Raw genomic sequence first — 17,932 nt, forward strand, 5'->3', positions numbered from 1 at the left:
TGAGCAAATATTATTTTATTATTTTACAAAATAAAACAGGAAACTAAACAAAACCCAGGATCATGACAGTGGTAACAAGACAACGAGGACTGGGAACATAAAAGCTGAATCTCACTTCTCTTATTTGATAGCTCCTCACTTGAACTGGAAGTTGTTCTGGCCCTCATTCCTGAAGGTCATCTCAAAGCTATTATGCCTGCCGAGGATCAAGGATTAAGGAGCTATTAGCCAGGATACACGAAAGCAGCCTACCTGGAAGCCGTGAAGCTGAAAGCCTTTGCTAACTCCGCCCATACAGCTGACAAATTCACGTGACGCTTCAGAGGAAAGGATGGCTACATCTCATAACCATTTGACTCCTCGGTCCTCGGCTGAACTGGAAGTTGTTCCGTCCCTCCTCGGTGAAGGCTGTCTCAAAGCTCTTATTTCTGCCCCGAGGACCGCGGAGCGAGCATCGAGGAGGGATCATCAAAGCGCTATATGCGAGAATACATGAGAGCAGTCTTCCCGGAAACCGTGCAGCTGAAGGAGTTGCTAACTCCGCAAATACAGCTGACGAATTCATGTGACGCTTCAAAGGAAAGGACGTCTCATCACTCTAAAACACATTGCCTCTCTTCTCCCATGATTTCCTCGTGTCTCACCTTTTCCTCCTCGGTGGGAGGGACTAAGACGCGAGGAAGGGAAGCAAGTGGAGGAGTTGAGGAGGCAATTTAAGGGTTACGAGATGCAGGCAGCCCAGGTCTCCTCCCTCTAAAACATGTTTCCTAGTTCCCTCTCTCTTCCCATGATTTCCCATGAAGGAAAGCAAATGAAGGAACCGTGGATGCAATTTAAGAGAACTGAGCTTCAGCTAAAGGCAGGCTGGAGCGGGTAGATACAAAACCAGTGTACAACAGAAGACGTACTGGTGGGGGTACAGGGGCACAGAAAACTCAAACACAATGAATGAAACAAGGAACAGAAAACCTAAAAACACCAAATCCTCTAGAAACTAAAGAAAAACTGTCACACAGTCTCTAAATGAAGTCAAATTAACAACAAAAGTCTGAAATACCCCGGGCCACAGAGCAGGACAGTGTCAGGAGACAGTTGTCTGACAAATGTCCCCAAGTTTCACTTGAGTCAGTGTTGGTTGAGGACCATGAGTTTGAAAATTTAAAAAAATCTGGAGGTGTGCAGTTGGAAAGAAGTGAGACCTCTGTAGTCCGCTGCTTATCTCTGCTCTAGGCTACGGCTGCTCCTGGCATAACACACGCCAATCTCATACACAGCTGTCAAAGGGAGAGTTGCATTCTGGGTTATGTTGACGCAAGTTTTTGACAAGGAAGAAAAATGTGTGAAATAAAAAAGATGATATCTTGGGTCCCTGCTGCATCGATTTGGATCCTTTTTTTAATTTATTCTTAAGCCGTCCACAATGAGTCTGAGAGTTATGAGAGTGTCAGAGTCTGTGGATGACTCCTTTAATTTGGAGTCAGACAGTGAGTTTAGCTTTAGCATCAGTGTGGAGTCTCAGCTGTGAATACAAGCCGCTCGTTAAAGTTTACAGAAACCACAGAACGAGCTGAAGACATCCCACTAACTGCAGACCTCTCATCACTCTTTAAAGGACTATACCGTGTTTAAGGCCATCAACGGCAAATTATGTGCTTTTAATATCACTGCTGATGATTTTCCATCAGTTTTTACATTGATTACAGTTAATTTCTATGAAAATCAGCCTGCAGAGAGGTGAAACTTGAAGATAATCCAACACTTTAATATTGGTTTAGTGCACCTCAAGGTCTGTTTTGTAACTGTTCTTTTCTGATCTTTCAGTCACATCACATGATCTTCATGTGATGTGATTGTTTCTATTCTTATTGTCTGTACACACGAATGAAAAAAATTCAAATGTGAATGTTTAGATTTCCATGTCAACTGTTCAAACTGCTGATGAAAACTATGTGACAAGAGCACAAGAGTGATGACACACACACACACACACACACACACACACACACACACACACACAGTCAGCACTCAGTCTGCTCCCTGACAGCTGTTACATCCTGAATCATTAAAGAAAAATAACACACACGTGTTGGGTTTGTGCGCGTGTGTGTGCGTGTGTGTGTGTGTGTGTGTGTGTGTGTGTGTATATATATCCTGTAGACCATGAAGGTACGGCATGTGTGTAGAAACAGAAAGTGATCTGCTTTTACAATTATGTCATGAACTTCAGAACACACTTTACGAGAGAGCGTGTGTGTGTGTCAGTTGGGTAATAACATGTTTGACATTTCAACCCTCTAGGGGTGTGATATGATGCTGCCCCAGGGTGTGAAGCTAATACACACACACACACACGCACAAATACAAACAGCCGTCTGTCACACGGCTGCTGGTATGTGACTCTTAAAACAACCACACTGAACAACAGGAAGCTCACTGATTAATGTTGTAAAGTATCAAAAGTAGCAGTGGACACTTTGCAAACTGGCCCCTTTCACAGTGTTGAATTATGGAGCCTTCAAGGTTCCCATACAACTAAACTGAATTCTCAATTACAGTTGGAGTATTTTGTTGATGGATTGATCAACAACACAGGACTTTTGGACTCAGGAGACCACTGTTCATGTGAATTTAATAAGTTAATCAGATGTTTTGTGTGTAAAATCAAATCAGCAGTTCGCGTAAAGTACCTCAAAATTGTACTTAGGTGCAGTACTTGAGCAAATGTACTTATTTCCTTCCACTACTGTATCAGACAGTAAGCTTCTTAGGCCAACAGGCAGAAACCAAACATACAGCAAAACACTGAATATTAACTGAAGAAGAGCAAAGACAAAAAGCTCAGACAGGAAGTCAAAGTGATGAGTGTGAAACTGAAGCAGAGAAACTCTTATTTCATTCGTGCTGATAAGACAATTGCAGGTAGGTGTAGAGACTCAGCTCTCAGGAAGGCAGGTAGAGGCCTCTGGTGGGTCTGGAAGGTAGCACAGGGGGCAGTATCAAGACAGAAGAGAAGACTTGTGGAATATATCACACAGTTCTCTACAGACAAAAGAGCTTCAGAGGAGACGGATATATCAACTGGAATAATTTGTGATGTTATTGAAGTTTAAAGCAATGTGGCTCAAAAATATTCTATCAAAACCAAAATGAAGGACATATAGTATGTGCACATTGTACAGACATCCTGAATCAAGTTACATCTTGTTTATAAAAGCCAAAGATATTTAGTGTCACAGCTGAGAGCTGCTATTCTAGGCATAGCTATAGTATGTGCAGGACACAATATTAAAAATGTCATTACTTAATTCATTAAATTATTCATTCATATGTAAACATACCAAATCAAGGAACATAAAGATTGTGTAAACATGTAAATAACTTTATTTATCCAGCAGAGGAGAATAAAAATATGTTTTAAAATGTACTTTAACTATCAAAATCAAAAGTACTCAATATGCAAAATGGTCCCTTTTAGAATGTTTAGTTATGGAGCCCTAAAGGTTCCTGAAAGATGATATTTATATATATTTTATCATATGCACACAAGATAATCATTTATAGAATAACACCCAAGTTATTATCATGTTCAACAAGATAAAACATTTTTTCCAGGAATTCACAGGCTCTTCTGTTAGATTTTTACAATTATTCTTATAAGGCAAGGCAACTATTTATATAGCAACTTTTTGCAAAAAGTCAATTTAAAGTGCTTTAAGTAGAACATTAATGAACAATTAAAAACAGTAAAAGGACAAAACTTTTACTTTCTAAAAAGAATAGAAAGTAAAAACAAGCTATAATCCAAAAATTAAATACAATAATAAAAGTTACAGTGCAGTGACGACCTGAAGAGTCTGGATGGTTCATAATATAGCAGTAGATCAGACATGTACTTTTGGCCCTAACCCATTCAGTGCTTCATAAACCAACAGTAGTGTTTTGGAATCAGTTCTTCTCAGACTTCACAACTGGAGTGATGTGATCCACTTTCTTGGTGTTGGTGAGGACTCCAGCAGCAGCGTTCTCAATCAGCTGCAGCTGTCTGATCAATTTTGTAGGGAGACCTAAAGACACCGTTACAGTAGCCGAGTCTACTAAAGATAAATGCATGGACACATTTTTCCAATTCCTGCTGACACATAAGTACATGATGACCTCACATAAATCCAAGCAGAGCTTCAACCTGATTGGTCTAATCAACCACATAACTGAAAACACCTGAGAGAGTCTGTGGGGCCTTCAATCTGTAACAATACATCAGATTTAATAAGTCGATCTCATGTTTTGTGAGTAAACTCAAAGTAAGTATAGCAATTAAATAAATGTAGTACAGTAAAAAGTACAATATTTACCTTAAAGATTTAGTGGAGTAGATGTATAAAGTAGCAGAAAAACTTAAGATAGTACAAGAACAAGTACCTCAAAACTGTGCTTAAGTACAGTACTTGAGTAAATGCAGCCTACTAGTTACTTTCCACCACTGGAGGCACCATAAGCTTTTATTTGGGCCAATCCCTCATGCTGGTGAGATGACTTCAGAGACTCAGCAGAGACCTCTGGTGGATCTGGAAGATAACAGTAACAGCCAGCATTCGCCCTGCCATTAACAGTATACCAGTATGTTAAGATATGGAAATATAACATATCAAGGCATATAACGATGCAATCCTTAAAGATGAATAAAGAAAATGGATGAATCAACATATGAGAGGAGAGATACAGTAAACTACACACGTGTTGCTCTTCTTTTGTGTTGTCACTCTGCTCTAGTAATAGATACATCAAAACCCTTTGCAGTGGTGGAATGCAACTACAGTAAGTACATTTACTCAAGCACTGTACAACTTTGTACTAACAAGTACTTGCACTGTACTTGAGTATTTTCTTTTACTCTTTTACACCTAATTCACTACATTTATCTGATAGATTTAGTTACTTCACAAATTAAGGTTTTACACACAAAATATTTTTTTATAGTTTATAAAACGTGATGTTTTGTTATTAATTAAACTCCAACAGTTTATACAAGTACAGCTGAAACCATTAGTCCATTAGAAAGTTATTGTGAAACTATTTTGACATTTGAAGTAATTTTTTCACGTTTTTCCTTGTAATAATGTTGATAATTGCAATGCAGGTTCAAAATGAGATTCACCTCAACCAACTACAACAGTAACATCCTGCTTTTACATTAATGCATGAGTAATAATCTAATGAGATATAATAGTATAACAGTCACACAATACTTTAACTACATTTTCACAATTATACTTACATAGGCCTACTTTTTCTGAAGGAACATTTTGAATTGAGGACTTTTGGTTAGAATCTGCAGTTGGCCTACTTTGTCTATTTCCCCTTGTTTCTCCAGTTCCCCCCCCTTCCTGTTGTGTGTTTGTCGTCCCCTGTCTGTGTGTCTGTGTGTCGGGCTGGGTGTGGCTGACCTACATTCTGTTACTCATCCATACTCATCACACCTGCTGCTCCACACACCTGTGGCCCATTTCTTCGGATTGCCAGCCACAATTAAAGCCTCTGAACACCCACACAGGTGATTTCAGTTATTCTTGCCGATTAGACCGCTGCTCAGGTTGAAGGTGGGCCGTAGCTAAAATGGGAATTTATTACATCACAAATCTTTTCTACCAATAATAATCATAAAGGTTTCATTTGTCCTGCCAAAACAGGAGCAAGAGACTCCGGAAGATGTCAATCAATCTACTCATCAATAATCCTTTTCTGTTTGGATCACCTACAACTCTCTTTAACAATAAAACGGTTTTCAACCACCTCCTGTGTCTGCATTGTGGGTCCAGTTAAAATAATTGCTAAAGTATAACACTTTTACTGTAACACTGTATTTTTACCTTGTGGCATTAGTTACTTTTACTTTAGTAAAGTAAAGGATCTGGATAGTAAAGGAAAGGATACTCTTCCTGCTGCTGATACTACACTGTAAAAACGAAAATGTTGTGAAAACTCAAAATTTCAAGGCAACTTACTGCACTAGATTTTTGAGTTTTGAGGCCAACTCAAACTCCTACGTTTTGAAAATAGTTCAGCCAACTAATAATGTTTTGTTCAAATAATTAACTTTCATATGCTGTGCCAACTAATAATGTTTTGTTTAAATAATTTATCTTTCATAGATATAAAAACTTAAAATCTTAAGTTTCACATACTAAATAATTCAAAAAACAGTCATGTCAACTAATTATCTTTTGTTCAGATAATTAACTTTTGTGTGTAAAAACAAAGTTTCGACTTCTAAAAAAGCCCCCGTGCAAAATAGGGGCCCATCTAAAGCTGCTGATCTTGCATCACTTGAGATAAAAGGGCCACTAGTGAAGTGACGCGCCGCAGAATACTGGCTGAAGGAAGCCTATTACTGCTCAAAGTCTAACACTGCAAAACTCCAGCTCTTCTTATCAAACGTAACAGTCACTTACCTCATGGTTACAAATGTAAACCAGCACAACAATGACAATTACCAGGCAACAAAACACTACATTCTAAACAGACACGTTTAATAAACGGAATTCATAAAGTTACATTTGTATTTCGAACAAACTGCAAACTTTTCAGCAAAGTTTGACACAACCATTTACTGCCTTGCATCATGGGAATTGACCAGCCAATGAACCACCTGACTGCAGTACGCAAATCGGAGTTCAAGGCATAGAGCAGGCCGAAAAGGTAGGCAACTGAAAACCCCTGCAGAACTGCCCAGGAAACCCTGTTTTAGCGTGGAGCATGAAAAGAGTAATTGACCTGGCCTCAATTTGAGTCTAACTACAAATTCAAAGTGGCGCCACCATACATTTTGAAGTGAGACCAACTTATCACAATACACTTAATACAGTGAGTTGAAGTAACTACTTTAACAAAGTTTATAATGCAATTATGTGTTTTTTGTTCTGTTTAATTGAAAATCAAAGTAAGATGAGCAATTTCAAGTTCTCGTTTTTACAGTGTACTGCAGCTCCTGTTTGTGGTACAGCTTAACATACCATCAGTATGTGTGCATGTATTTAAAGAAGGTGAGCGCACGTGCTGTACACGTCTTTACATTTCGTTGACTGTAAATGGCATGCAGACGGTATTTATGGAAGAAGCACCAACTGTTTCACTCACAGCTGTTTGGATGCTTTTTGTACTTGTACAAATATTTAATGTGCTATTTGGAACGTTGAAACCTAAAAAAATAATGAATCCCAGTAGATTTTTTAAATAATCATCAAACCATCTGAACTGCTTGTCTTTGTGTTGCTGATATTGTTAACCAGTCCCAGTATCATCTATAGATTTAGGAAAAAGCTCAGAAGCAAATCTCTGAGTTCAAGTCGAGAAACAAATATTCTGTTTTTAGGCCTTAAACACCTTGTAGGGTAAAAAAATAAATAAAGTTTGTCCTAATGGAGCTGCAAGAGGAAAGGTTGTGTTGTAATTAATAAATCTAATCCTCTGTACGGTGGCCTTTTAGGACATTCTTTTAAAGTTCAGTGGAGCTGCTCAGTGGCCAGCAGATCAGACTGTGGTTGTACTGGGCAGCTACCAGGAATGAACGTGTAACTGTGTGGATGTGACAGGTCGTCGTTGCAAATGAGAATTTATTCTCAATCAGCTTACCTGGATAAATAAAGATTATATAACTAAAATAAAAATATTCCTAAATACATTCATGTTAAATAACAACACACTAACTGAAATAACTGGCACAGGGGTAAGTACATTTACTCAAGTAATGTACTTGTTACTTTACAGATTTAGATTATTAAAAACAAAATATAATCAACTAATAATGATGTAGCCTATAATTATAGATTTATACCCAGTAGTATATAAATTCATTAAAATGAGCTTCATCTTCACCAGCTGCAACATTAAAGTGATAACACATTCATGCATCAATTATTATAATACAATAATATAATATATATATTATTTTGCATAATAAGTACTTTTATTTTTGGTACTTTAATTACTACTTCTGTACTTTGACTTGTAACTTGCACTGTGGTATTACTAGTTTTACCGAAGTAAAAGATCTGAGTACTTCTTCCACCACTGCTGCTTCAGAATAGAAGTACAAATCTAATGTCTGATAAATCCGAATTAAATGATGAAACTCAATTCAAATTGTGTAACTCCATTAAAGATATGACAACGCCAACAGAAATGAGAAGTGTCTTTATGACATTGCATTACCTGTTTTAATTGAGTTTTACACAAAAAAAGAAGATGATGTCAGTGATCCAGATAAATGCTTATGTGAGGCAGCAGAATCATGTGACACACAGCAGGGGTCACATCTCTGCTGGTAAAAATAGCATGCACACACACACACACACACACACGCGCACACACACACACACACACACACACACACACACACACACACACACACACACACACCGTCAGATCTCAGTAAACAAGCTGGTGAAAGTGAGCAGACAGCAGGACGTTAGCAGGAACTCACAGGTAAGAAACACAGGAATCATTGTTTTTTTGTAATCACGGCTAGATTACATTCTGACAGTGATAATATATTATTATTATTATATTGTTATATTATATTATCTATGGTCAGACTGAACTCACAATAAACGGTATGTGTCTCTATCTATAACGGCAGGATGAAGACAGATTAGCAGCTCTTAAAGTAAAAAAGTTGAACTGCAGGATAGTTTGTCCTCCAGCCAGCAGACACGACTGTAAACACAACTGATGATTCATGGGAAGTCGAGTTCCACCTCATTCACTAATAGTATCCACATGTTTAGCATGTTAGCATTTCTACATTCTAACATTAAATTCAACTACCTAGTAATTTTGCTGATAATACTTACATACTTAAGGTTTTGAAAGCATGACTTTTTCTTGTAGAATTTTCACAGTGTGGTATTAGTACTTTTACTGCAGTAAAGGATCTAAGTACTTCTTCCACCACTGTCTAAAGTAAGTTATTATAAAGAACCTTGAAGTGGATTTGTCACATAAGATCTTTTGGAGGATCTTATCTAAAGCGCTGCAGCAGCATTTTGGACAACTTGTAAACGATCCAGATGTTTTGCTGAGGCAGGTGAAGAGGGAGTTACAATAGCTGAGATGGGACGGGTTAAAAGTGTGAACTATCATCTCAATCTTTTGAACATAAGTTTAGTTTGTCAGCTAGCAAAAAGAACGAAACAAACACTTCACGTTTGTCAGCATTAAGCTGAAGAAAGTTATCTAGGCAGTTATTTAAAACTGACATTGTTGCTATTTTCAGACTTAAATAGGATGTATAGTTGAATATTCTCTGCATGGTGTCTTATTATCTGTCAAAGAGTAAGCATATACAAGGCAAACAGAGTGGGATAGTACAGTACCACGCTTGGCCAAAATGTCAGCCTTTTTCCAAAATAAAAGCCCTCATGATGCTCTCAGTGACAGAGTGAATTTTTTTGTCATGTGGACTCATCAGAAATGTGAGCCTCCAGCAGCAGCCTTGTTTGTCATATTAATGTCTTCTGAGTGATGGAACTCACTGCTGCATGAAGGTCAGAACGCTACACTAAGACTCAATACACTTTTTTTCTCTTCATTCTGTCTTTAAAAGTTTATCTGTGACAATTTCATTTTCCATGAAAATCACTATTAAAGTGGGCACAGAAAAAGATCAACTAAAGTCACACTATCTCTCAGCTTTTTTGTTGATCTGTTAAGAAATAATACTTAATAATAGAAATACTTCTAAATTGTATTTAAGTATAGGATTTGAGTAATAGTACTATATCCAACCACTGAAATTCTGTATTTCTAAAATCAGGCTTTAGAGGTTACAAGAAAATAAAAGGGAATTTATACTTGAGGAATAACTTCATGAGATGATGGTTTCCTCCTCCTCTCTTCCTCTTCCTGCATCCAGGAGCAGAGATGGGTCCTGTGAGGAAGCTGGACGTCCCGGTGAGCGACCTCTCTCTGATCAGAGGGATCTGGGAGGTCCGAGTGAAGAAATACAGACATAAACAAAAGAAGGAGCAGGAGAGGATTGAGATGAGCGCATTGCCCAAGTAAGATGATTAAGGCAGTTACACAGTTACACATGTCAGCTGTCACACTCTGTCACGGCATAAACAGTAGTGTGATGTGAATACATTTTCTCAAGTACTGTGCTTAAGTACAAATTCGAGGTACTTTAACTTTAATTGAGTATTTCCATTTCATGCTACTTGATAATTTTACTCCACTATATCACAGAGTGAAATATTGTACTTTTTACTCCACTATTTTTTTGACACAAAAACATATGATATGATGAAGTACTATAATCTACCCATTAATATACAAATATCTAAAATTGGCTCCACATTGAGGAACTATAACATTAAAATGCTCGTACATGCATTCATTAGTGATACAAGGATAACAGAAAAAAATAAAAATTCTATAGACCTGATACACTGAATAACAGCTGACCATTTTGTGTTGAAGTAAAAATGTTGGTGAAATTTTTGACATAAAGGGTTGCCCCTGGAGCAGCTGTAACAATTTTGTTTTGAGTATCAGCGTTGTCAAACACACTGTGGTCAAACTGAACTTCAGTAGCAGGAAGATCTGTAAATCAGTAAAAAAAGGTGAGGTGCATTAAAGCTGTAGTGCGTAGTTTCTGTCTCCCCCATGAGGAATTCTAAGTAATGACAACAACACTGTCGGGGTGTCCACATGATACAAGCCTTCTGTGATCGCGCACAGCCCCCACCCCTCCTCCACACAGTTGGTAGTAGCCAAGGAAAACACAGAGGATTAAAAAAACATGATGGACTCTTCAGAAGAGGTCATTATCTTTACTCGAGTTTCTGCGTGGGAAAGTCGCCGGACGACATATAGCCATACTGACAAATACAGAGAGAGTTGTGTGGAGCCGATAGTCTTAATTGCCCTCTATGTCCAAGTCCAGCAACACTGAAGCACATCTGGCGGCACAACCAGGTGCTGAAGTGTCTTGCAGCAGTGCTGGAAAGTCAACGGACAAGTGTGAATGCCCTTCCTCCCCCGTCATCTCGGTGACGGCCAACACCAACACCATTTGTTCGGGAGGGCGAGGGTCAAGCCAGCCTCACCACCGTAAGACCAGACAGTGGGCAGCTGGACAGAGCACGGGACTGGAAGCTGCTGGCAGACTTGGACAAGAAACTCTGCTTCCCAGCTGTGATCGCAGCTACCAACCTGCGACCAGACCTTGTTCTGTGGTCAGCCTCGCTCAAGCTTGTCTACATCATCGAGCTCACTGTGCCCTGGGAAGGTGCAGTGGAGTAGGCCTACGAACGGAAAAGGCTGAGGTACGCTGAACTTGCAGCCGATGCGAAGGTGCGCCCAGTGGAAGTAGGTTGCAGAGGGTTCGTAGCCACCTCAACATCTAAGCTACTCAGGGAGATGGGAGTACGAGGGAAGGCCCATCGGCAGGCAGTCCAAGACCTCTCCAGTGCTGCTGAAAAGGGGAACCAGTGGCTGTGGATGAAAAGAAAGGACTCGGCCTGGGCCTTCAAGTGAGTTGATGGCATCAAGGGGGTGATCCTGGGACGCTGGGATTCACTGCTGAACCCTCTGGAGGTGTCGTGGGCCTATCAGCAAAACACCTAAGAAGGAGAGCGCCCACTTGACAACCCAAAGGGTGCCATCACTCAACTGACCATCCCACGGAGTCTCAACAGATCTGTAGCAACTCATTTGGCAATGGCTTGAATGTAACGGACATCTATTAATATCAAAAGGTTACACACTAAAGCTTTAATCTCCAAGTTCACATTTTTATTTTCAGTTCAAGTCCTCAAAAATAATCCTGAGCACTGATAGCCTCCATGGCTAAACAGAAACGGGAAGGAGGACCACCTAAAGAAACATTTAAACAGCAACTAATGAGAAAATGTCAAAGTAAATCCCATCATTTTTCATTTACAGCTGATGTCTGTTTCAGTTTACACAACTCAGCAGTGTCTCCTGGAGAACAGTACATCAAAAGTCCAACATAGAGAGGCTGAGTGAATGTGGTCTGGACTCTGTGGAGGAGAGTCATGGTTTCAGAGACGCTGTAGAAGGACAGAATGTGAGCCAGTGTTGAAGGGGTTCATCCCAGCATCATGTACAACGCAGACACCACTCCCCTCCTCTGCTCAACCTCAAACATTCATATCGTTATATGATTTGTTATATCTGTCCTGAACGCACCGCCAGTTATTCACCAACTTGGCTGTATTAATTTACCATGAGAAGTGCATATTTTATCCCAAAGATGGTGATGCTTCTTTTCTTCTCAGTACTAAGAACTAATGAAAGCTGCATAAATATCTTTTTAGGCCATTTATCAACTCTAGCAACATAAACGTTTTTAAAAACATTAAAAAAAAATATATTAAAAAAAAACAACCTTATTTTCAATGTTACCATAATGTAAAGAAAAAATAAATCTGTGCAAAATTTTAGAATTCTTTTTAACTTCAAATGTTTCTGTCTGTGTCCAGTATAGGCAGTCTAACATGACATTATTTTAATGTTTTCAAATCTCCACTCAGCTGTGAACAATTTCTGAAAGACCGACTCACACACAGCTGACTTTGGTTAGTCATAAACTCTAAGAGGGTCAGGGCTGATTTTAGTAATATGAACACAGACGGCTATTTATATCCCAACGTCAGTGCTGTGGTTCTACAGTGACGGCAGGTCAGCGTCTCCAGAGAGCAGAAAGGTCATGAGTATAGAAAATTAACATCCAGTTGGTCTGAAATCTAATCTGATATTAATATGAAGTTGCAGATGCCCGATTAACACGTCTGTGTGTGTCTGTCTGTGTGTGTCTGTCTGTGTGTGTGTGTGTGTCTCTGTGTGTTTGTCTGTGTGTGTGTGTGTGTGTGTGTGTGTGTGTGTGTGTGTGTGTGTATGTGTGTGTGTGTATGTGTGTGTCTGTCTGTCTGTCTGTCTGTCTGTCTGTAGGATCGACCAGCAGTGGCAGTATCGTATCTACTGTAAGGCACTGAAGACCAAGGAACTCAACCAGCTGCATCATTACCTAGAGAGATCTACACTGACTGATATACAGCCCTGCACAGGTAAATATACTGGTGTATGCAGGTAAATACTGCTGTATGCAGGTCATTTGCTGACGATGTGTTGTTGTGTATCTTTATTTGCTGATCATGTTGTTTTTCTGTTAGAAGCAGAGCAGCAGGATCAGAAAGGGTTAGATCCGGAGCAGAAGCTGATCTTCCAGCTGGAAGGAGATCAGTGGATGGTAAGCTGGTTAAACATTCTTTAATGTTCATGTGGAAGAACATAACTGGTAAAAAAGTTAATATTTGTGCAGGACTTCCCCAAGGACTTGCAGTGGATGACGTACCTGAAAGAGTGGCAAGTCAGTGGGACAAAGATCAGTCGGCTGCCTGAGTACCTGGCTCTGTTCACCCAGCTCACGGTGCTCGAGATCCCCAAAAATGCCATCGCCGAGCTGCCACCTGAGATCGGTGAGGGGGGAAACACAAGATTTTTACATGATCAAGTTTTAGAGGACAGAGATTTGATTTTCAGTCACAAAGCTGAGTTGGGTTCCAGTTTCTTAAACAAATTTAAATTATTGAGGTTTCATTTTATTCTAAAGTTTTTCCTTTAATCAGAGCATGCTAGGTCGTGTACCTAAAGTTAGTGTGCATTTGTTTAGCCTCCTTAAATAAGTTGTGAAAAACAAACAAATGTTGCTGAAGAACAAACTCTCTCTTCTCTTCTGTCCTCAGGAAAACTGACATGTTTGAGGAAATTAAATGCCAGCTACAACCGTCTGTCCAAAGTTCCTCCAGAACTCGGAAACTGTGAGAACCTGGAGAGACTCGAACTCACAGGAAACCATAACCTGTCCCAACTGCCGTTTGAGGTGACACAGAGGGGATGTGATGAACATCCTGTTTCATCCTGAACCGTTTTTTTTTACTTTTCAATACTTTGTTAAAAACAATCGAAAAGACAGTGATTGTTAAAACAAAGTTCTTCAATGTGCTTCAGTTTGTCAGAGCAGCGGTTAGTTTTGGTTTTGCTGTGATTTTGTCACTACGTTGATGATGTCATTGTGTTGATGATGTCACTCAGCTGAGCAGCCTAAAGAAGATGGCTCACCTGGACATCGCGGAAAACAGGTTCACATCGATCCCCATCTGTGCTCTGAGGATGAGCCGCCTGCAGCTGCTGGACCTGAGCAACAACAGTCTGACTGACCTGCCGCAGGACATGGACAGGTAACTGATGACATCATCACCACCTGTAATCTGATTACTCTGAGCATCAACAAGCCTGATCCTGGATGTGCACTGGAAATATCTTCGTTCTTCTTTAAATGTCTTTCAGACGTGTCTTCCAGCTGACCACAACATCTGTCATATTTAACATTAGACGGCAGATCATTAGGAAGTGCTAACAGATACTTTGCGGCTATACTTTACAGAACTTTGTTTTATATGTAGCCTACAAGCAAAATAAATATAAGGTTCTATGTGTGTGTGCAGGTTGGAGCAGCTGGTCACCCTGTTCGTCCATAAGAACAACCTGACTTACCTCCCTCACTGTCTCAGCAACATCTCCACACTCAAGATGATTGTCGTCAGCGGTGATGAGCTCACCAGCATCCCGACTAAATTGTGCAGAAACCCCGAAATCAAGTACTGCATGTTAAATTATTTTAGTAATTCTGCATTAGTTTAATAGGTTTAAAATGTAAACACTAAAAACACACAACCCCCCCCTACAGCTGTCTGCAGGTGGTGGTAGGGTTATAACTGCAGCAGCTGTTTCACTCTTTGCCTGCAGGGGGCGACAACAGACACAATATCCAAAAACCGTATATATAAAGAGTTTGGCCAACTCAAATCATGGGCGCTATATTGGATACCATTATCAGATTACTCTATAGTGTAACCCTATGGGGCGAATATGCCATCTTGAAATAAATCGCTTATTTTCACCATAAACAGGCATATACAAGTTATTATCAACGTTTGTCAATATGTAAAAGGCCCTTATGGAAATATTCCATTGTATATTTACCTTCTATATCGTAAATGAGCCTCTAAAAAATGCCCATTGTAGTGAGTGACCACGTCGCCTAATAAGTCTCTGAGCAGTGTTTACCCCTATGGTTGGTTTATGCCTTAAAATAATGGCCAGGATCTACGGGAAAAGGCACAATATGTGTGTCTCCATTTCAAACATCACTGTAGGTTGACTGCTTTTAGCAGCAGAGGTTGATTGTGGGAGACAATACTGTTGTGGTTAGCTCGCCGAAACTCTACTGCCGAAGTTGCTGGCTGGCTCGGCAATGTTAGCTAATGTCCGCTAGCATACATACAGGCTAACTACAGCCAGTTAGCTTTGTGTGTAACGCAACAAAAACCCACCCATCTCAGGTATATAGGAAACTCTGAAGGCAGTCGTAATATTTACCTAGCAGGCTAGGCTAACGCTGTTGTGCTAACGTTAGCAAACGTCGGCGTAGCGTTAGCTAGCTGTCTAAACTTGTGAAAAGCTGAACAACATCCCCGTCCAAGCTGTGTTTCACTTTCCCTACAATATTATTATAAACATAATAAAGACACCTGGACTCGGTTGAGCCCAAAAGCCGTATTTGGCAAGACCAGTGGCAGAGACCGAGACAAGTCCAAGTCCAAATCAGTCAGACTAGCTTTAATTCAAGTCATGACTTTGTCATTTGCCCTCCATTTTGCTCTTTTCACCTTCAGCTCCCATACTTTTCGGTTCACGGGGGAACTTATGAAAGCCAAATGTGCAACAGTTGGGCATTTAAATAATTTATTACATTTTTCCACTATTCCCTGCACTATGTCAATGGGAATCAGATGAATGTTGGTATCCAACATGGAGTCCACGAAACACGTGACCACCTCGGAACCAATCGCATAACGGGATAGCTCAGAACATTTGATTCCCTAGTTGGCCAAACTCTCTCTAATATACAGTTCTTCAATCTCCAACATGACAAAACCCAGTCAAAGTGTGTCGCTCATGTAGTCAGACTGTTCTCAGTTTTCATTGTGTCTACTGTCCCCCGGCAGGTTTATCCGACTGCGAGACAACCGTGCGAGCGCAGAAAAGAAGAAGAAAGAAGAGAAGAAGAAGAAAGACAGGTGGAGAGTGCAGAGAGAAGAGGAGGTGAAGAAGGACAGCAGAGAGAAGGAGTTCATCGAGGTTTACATCAGCTCGCTGAAGGACAGAGGTGAGAAAACCAAAAAGCTTTGTTAGTTATAACTCACTGGTGAACTGCATCAATACTTATTATATTATTTTTTCTTAGGGAGAACAAACTGTGTATTGACACATATATTGAAAAATAAACTATATTCGTACTGTATATATAACCATATATTTACAGTAAACAAAATAAAACATGCTGACATGTTGTTTGTCCCACACCAGACACAGTCCCTGAATCCACCACCAAGGTCTCCATCTCCTGCCTGCTGTGAGGAAGAGGAGGAAGATAAAGCTGACGTCTGTCATCACGTGAGAGACTGAAAGATAATTTGAAGCAGCATTTTCAAAGCAGCGCTAGAAAAGATACAAAATCACAATAAAACTGTTTCATTCATGGGATACCAGACTCTCATCTATAAAAGGCAGCGCATTGCATTACGGGATTGTTAGCAGAAAGTAATGTTGGCCTACATGCTGTCGACAAAAGCTTAACACTGTGAAGTTCATTCCTGCCAAGGGGAAAAAAATGTAAATGATAAAAAATCTAAATAATCAAATTTAATTTCAAAATGATCCCTTTGAACACTATTTAATATAGTTTAATATTTATCCTGGACAACTCGCTGTAGGGATGCATGTATGGTGATGCCCAAATATGTAATTTTGCTTTGGGTTGGTATTGTAACACTAATGGCTGATGTCACATGCCTGTTGTTCAATAAAAGATTAGATTTATTCCAGTTAATTTTATAGCTGGAGATTCAGCCAAATTCGTTGAAGATCTTAAGAATTTTTGGAATAGAGTCCTCAAGATCAGAGATGTACAACAAAATATCATCTGCAAATAACAATATTGAGCTGTTACTAAGTCTACCTTCTGACAAGTCAACACTGACATTTTAACTCTTAAATACTCAATATATTAAAAAGTAAATTGAAATAAAATAAAATTACTTCCTTAAATTAAATTATGATTATGCCACATTATCATACATTTGACAAGTTTTTACTATTTTAGAAGTTTGACTTTGGATTTAAATTGTTTTGTCATTTTTAACATTTCATCTATTCCCCGCCCCCCCTTGTCAGTAATGAACTTCCATAGTTTTCTACAATCTGGTTTATTTGCATGTATCCCTGCTATCAGATACTTTTTAAATTTGATGTTTGAGTGCTTTTAAATTAATTTCTGCATTTCAAAAAAAACCTTTTCATTCCAAAATCAGATTTCCAACATTTAAACAGTTTGACGTCAACTCATTGAAGTTCACTGCTTCATTATAAACCGTGATCACAAACATAATTTACAATTTAATGTTTTGAACGGTTAATCTTGGAGTACCACACTGTACAGTATATCTGTCTGTGCAGCGAATGTGAGGATTTTGTTTTAATGTTTTGTTTTCTCCACACAAACACATTGGAGACATATCTGGGAGAAACTGGATTTTATGGTTGAAGGTGTAAATGTGACCAAACAGAAACGAGGCTGAACGTCAGAAAAATTAAAGATAGATTCATTTCTGCAACAAAATGTGTAAGTGCAAATTACAAACACATTTAGTGATTATTCCCAAGTGTTTTAACTTTTATATTTTTATTAGTTGTGTAACTGATTTTTCTGTGTGACGCTTTGAGAAGTTTGATCGTCTGTTTTTATTATTAATTTTAATAAATGTTTGTAAAGATGTTATTTTGCTTA

General features: G+C 39.2%; 1 protein-coding gene across 2 annotated transcripts; it reads left to right on the forward strand.

Moving 5' to 3' along the window:
• The first annotated feature begins 8,382 nt into the window (after window positions 1–8,382).
• lrrc2 (leucine rich repeat containing 2) lies at window positions 8,383–17,872 on the forward strand. Of its 2 annotated transcripts, none has more exons than XM_039803702.1 (10): window positions 8,383–8,481; window positions 9,911–10,055; window positions 12,973–13,088; window positions 13,194–13,270; window positions 13,343–13,499; window positions 13,767–13,903; window positions 14,116–14,261; window positions 14,529–14,681; window positions 16,092–16,252; window positions 16,453–17,872. In XM_039803702.1, exons 2-10 carry the CDS (start codon window positions 9,919–9,921, stop codon window positions 16,500–16,502), a joined length of 1,134 nt encoding a protein of 377 aa, XP_039659636.1. In that variant the 5' UTR covers window positions 8,383–8,481; window positions 9,911–9,918; the 3' UTR covers window positions 16,503–17,872. The 2 variants fall into 2 exon arrangements, with proteins under 2 accessions (XP_039659636.1, XP_039659637.1); XM_039803703.1 differs by having other exon boundaries at window positions 13,197–13,270.
• Window positions 17,873–17,932: the final 60 nt, after the last annotated feature.

Source organism: Perca fluviatilis, chromosome 6 (assembly GCF_010015445.1).
Source record: "Perca fluviatilis chromosome 6, GENO_Pfluv_1.0, whole genome shotgun sequence".
Classification (NCBI taxonomy): Eukaryota; Metazoa; Chordata; class Actinopteri; order Perciformes; family Percidae; genus Perca; species Perca fluviatilis.

Bases quoted from the DNA above. Each gene is read 5' to 3' on its own strand.
- lrrc2 (XM_039803702.1), top strand. From the start codon at position 9,919: ATGGGTCCTGTGAGGAAGCTGGACGTCCCGGTGAGCGACCTCTCTCTG. The intron at 13,089-13,193 runs GTAAATATACTG...TTTTTCTGTTAG, and splicing joins TGATATACAGCCCTGCACAG to AAGCAGAGCAGCAGGATCAG. The intron at 14,262-14,528 runs GTAACTGATGAC...GTGTGTGTGCAG, and splicing joins CTGCCGCAGGACATGGACAG to GTTGGAGCAGCTGGTCACCC.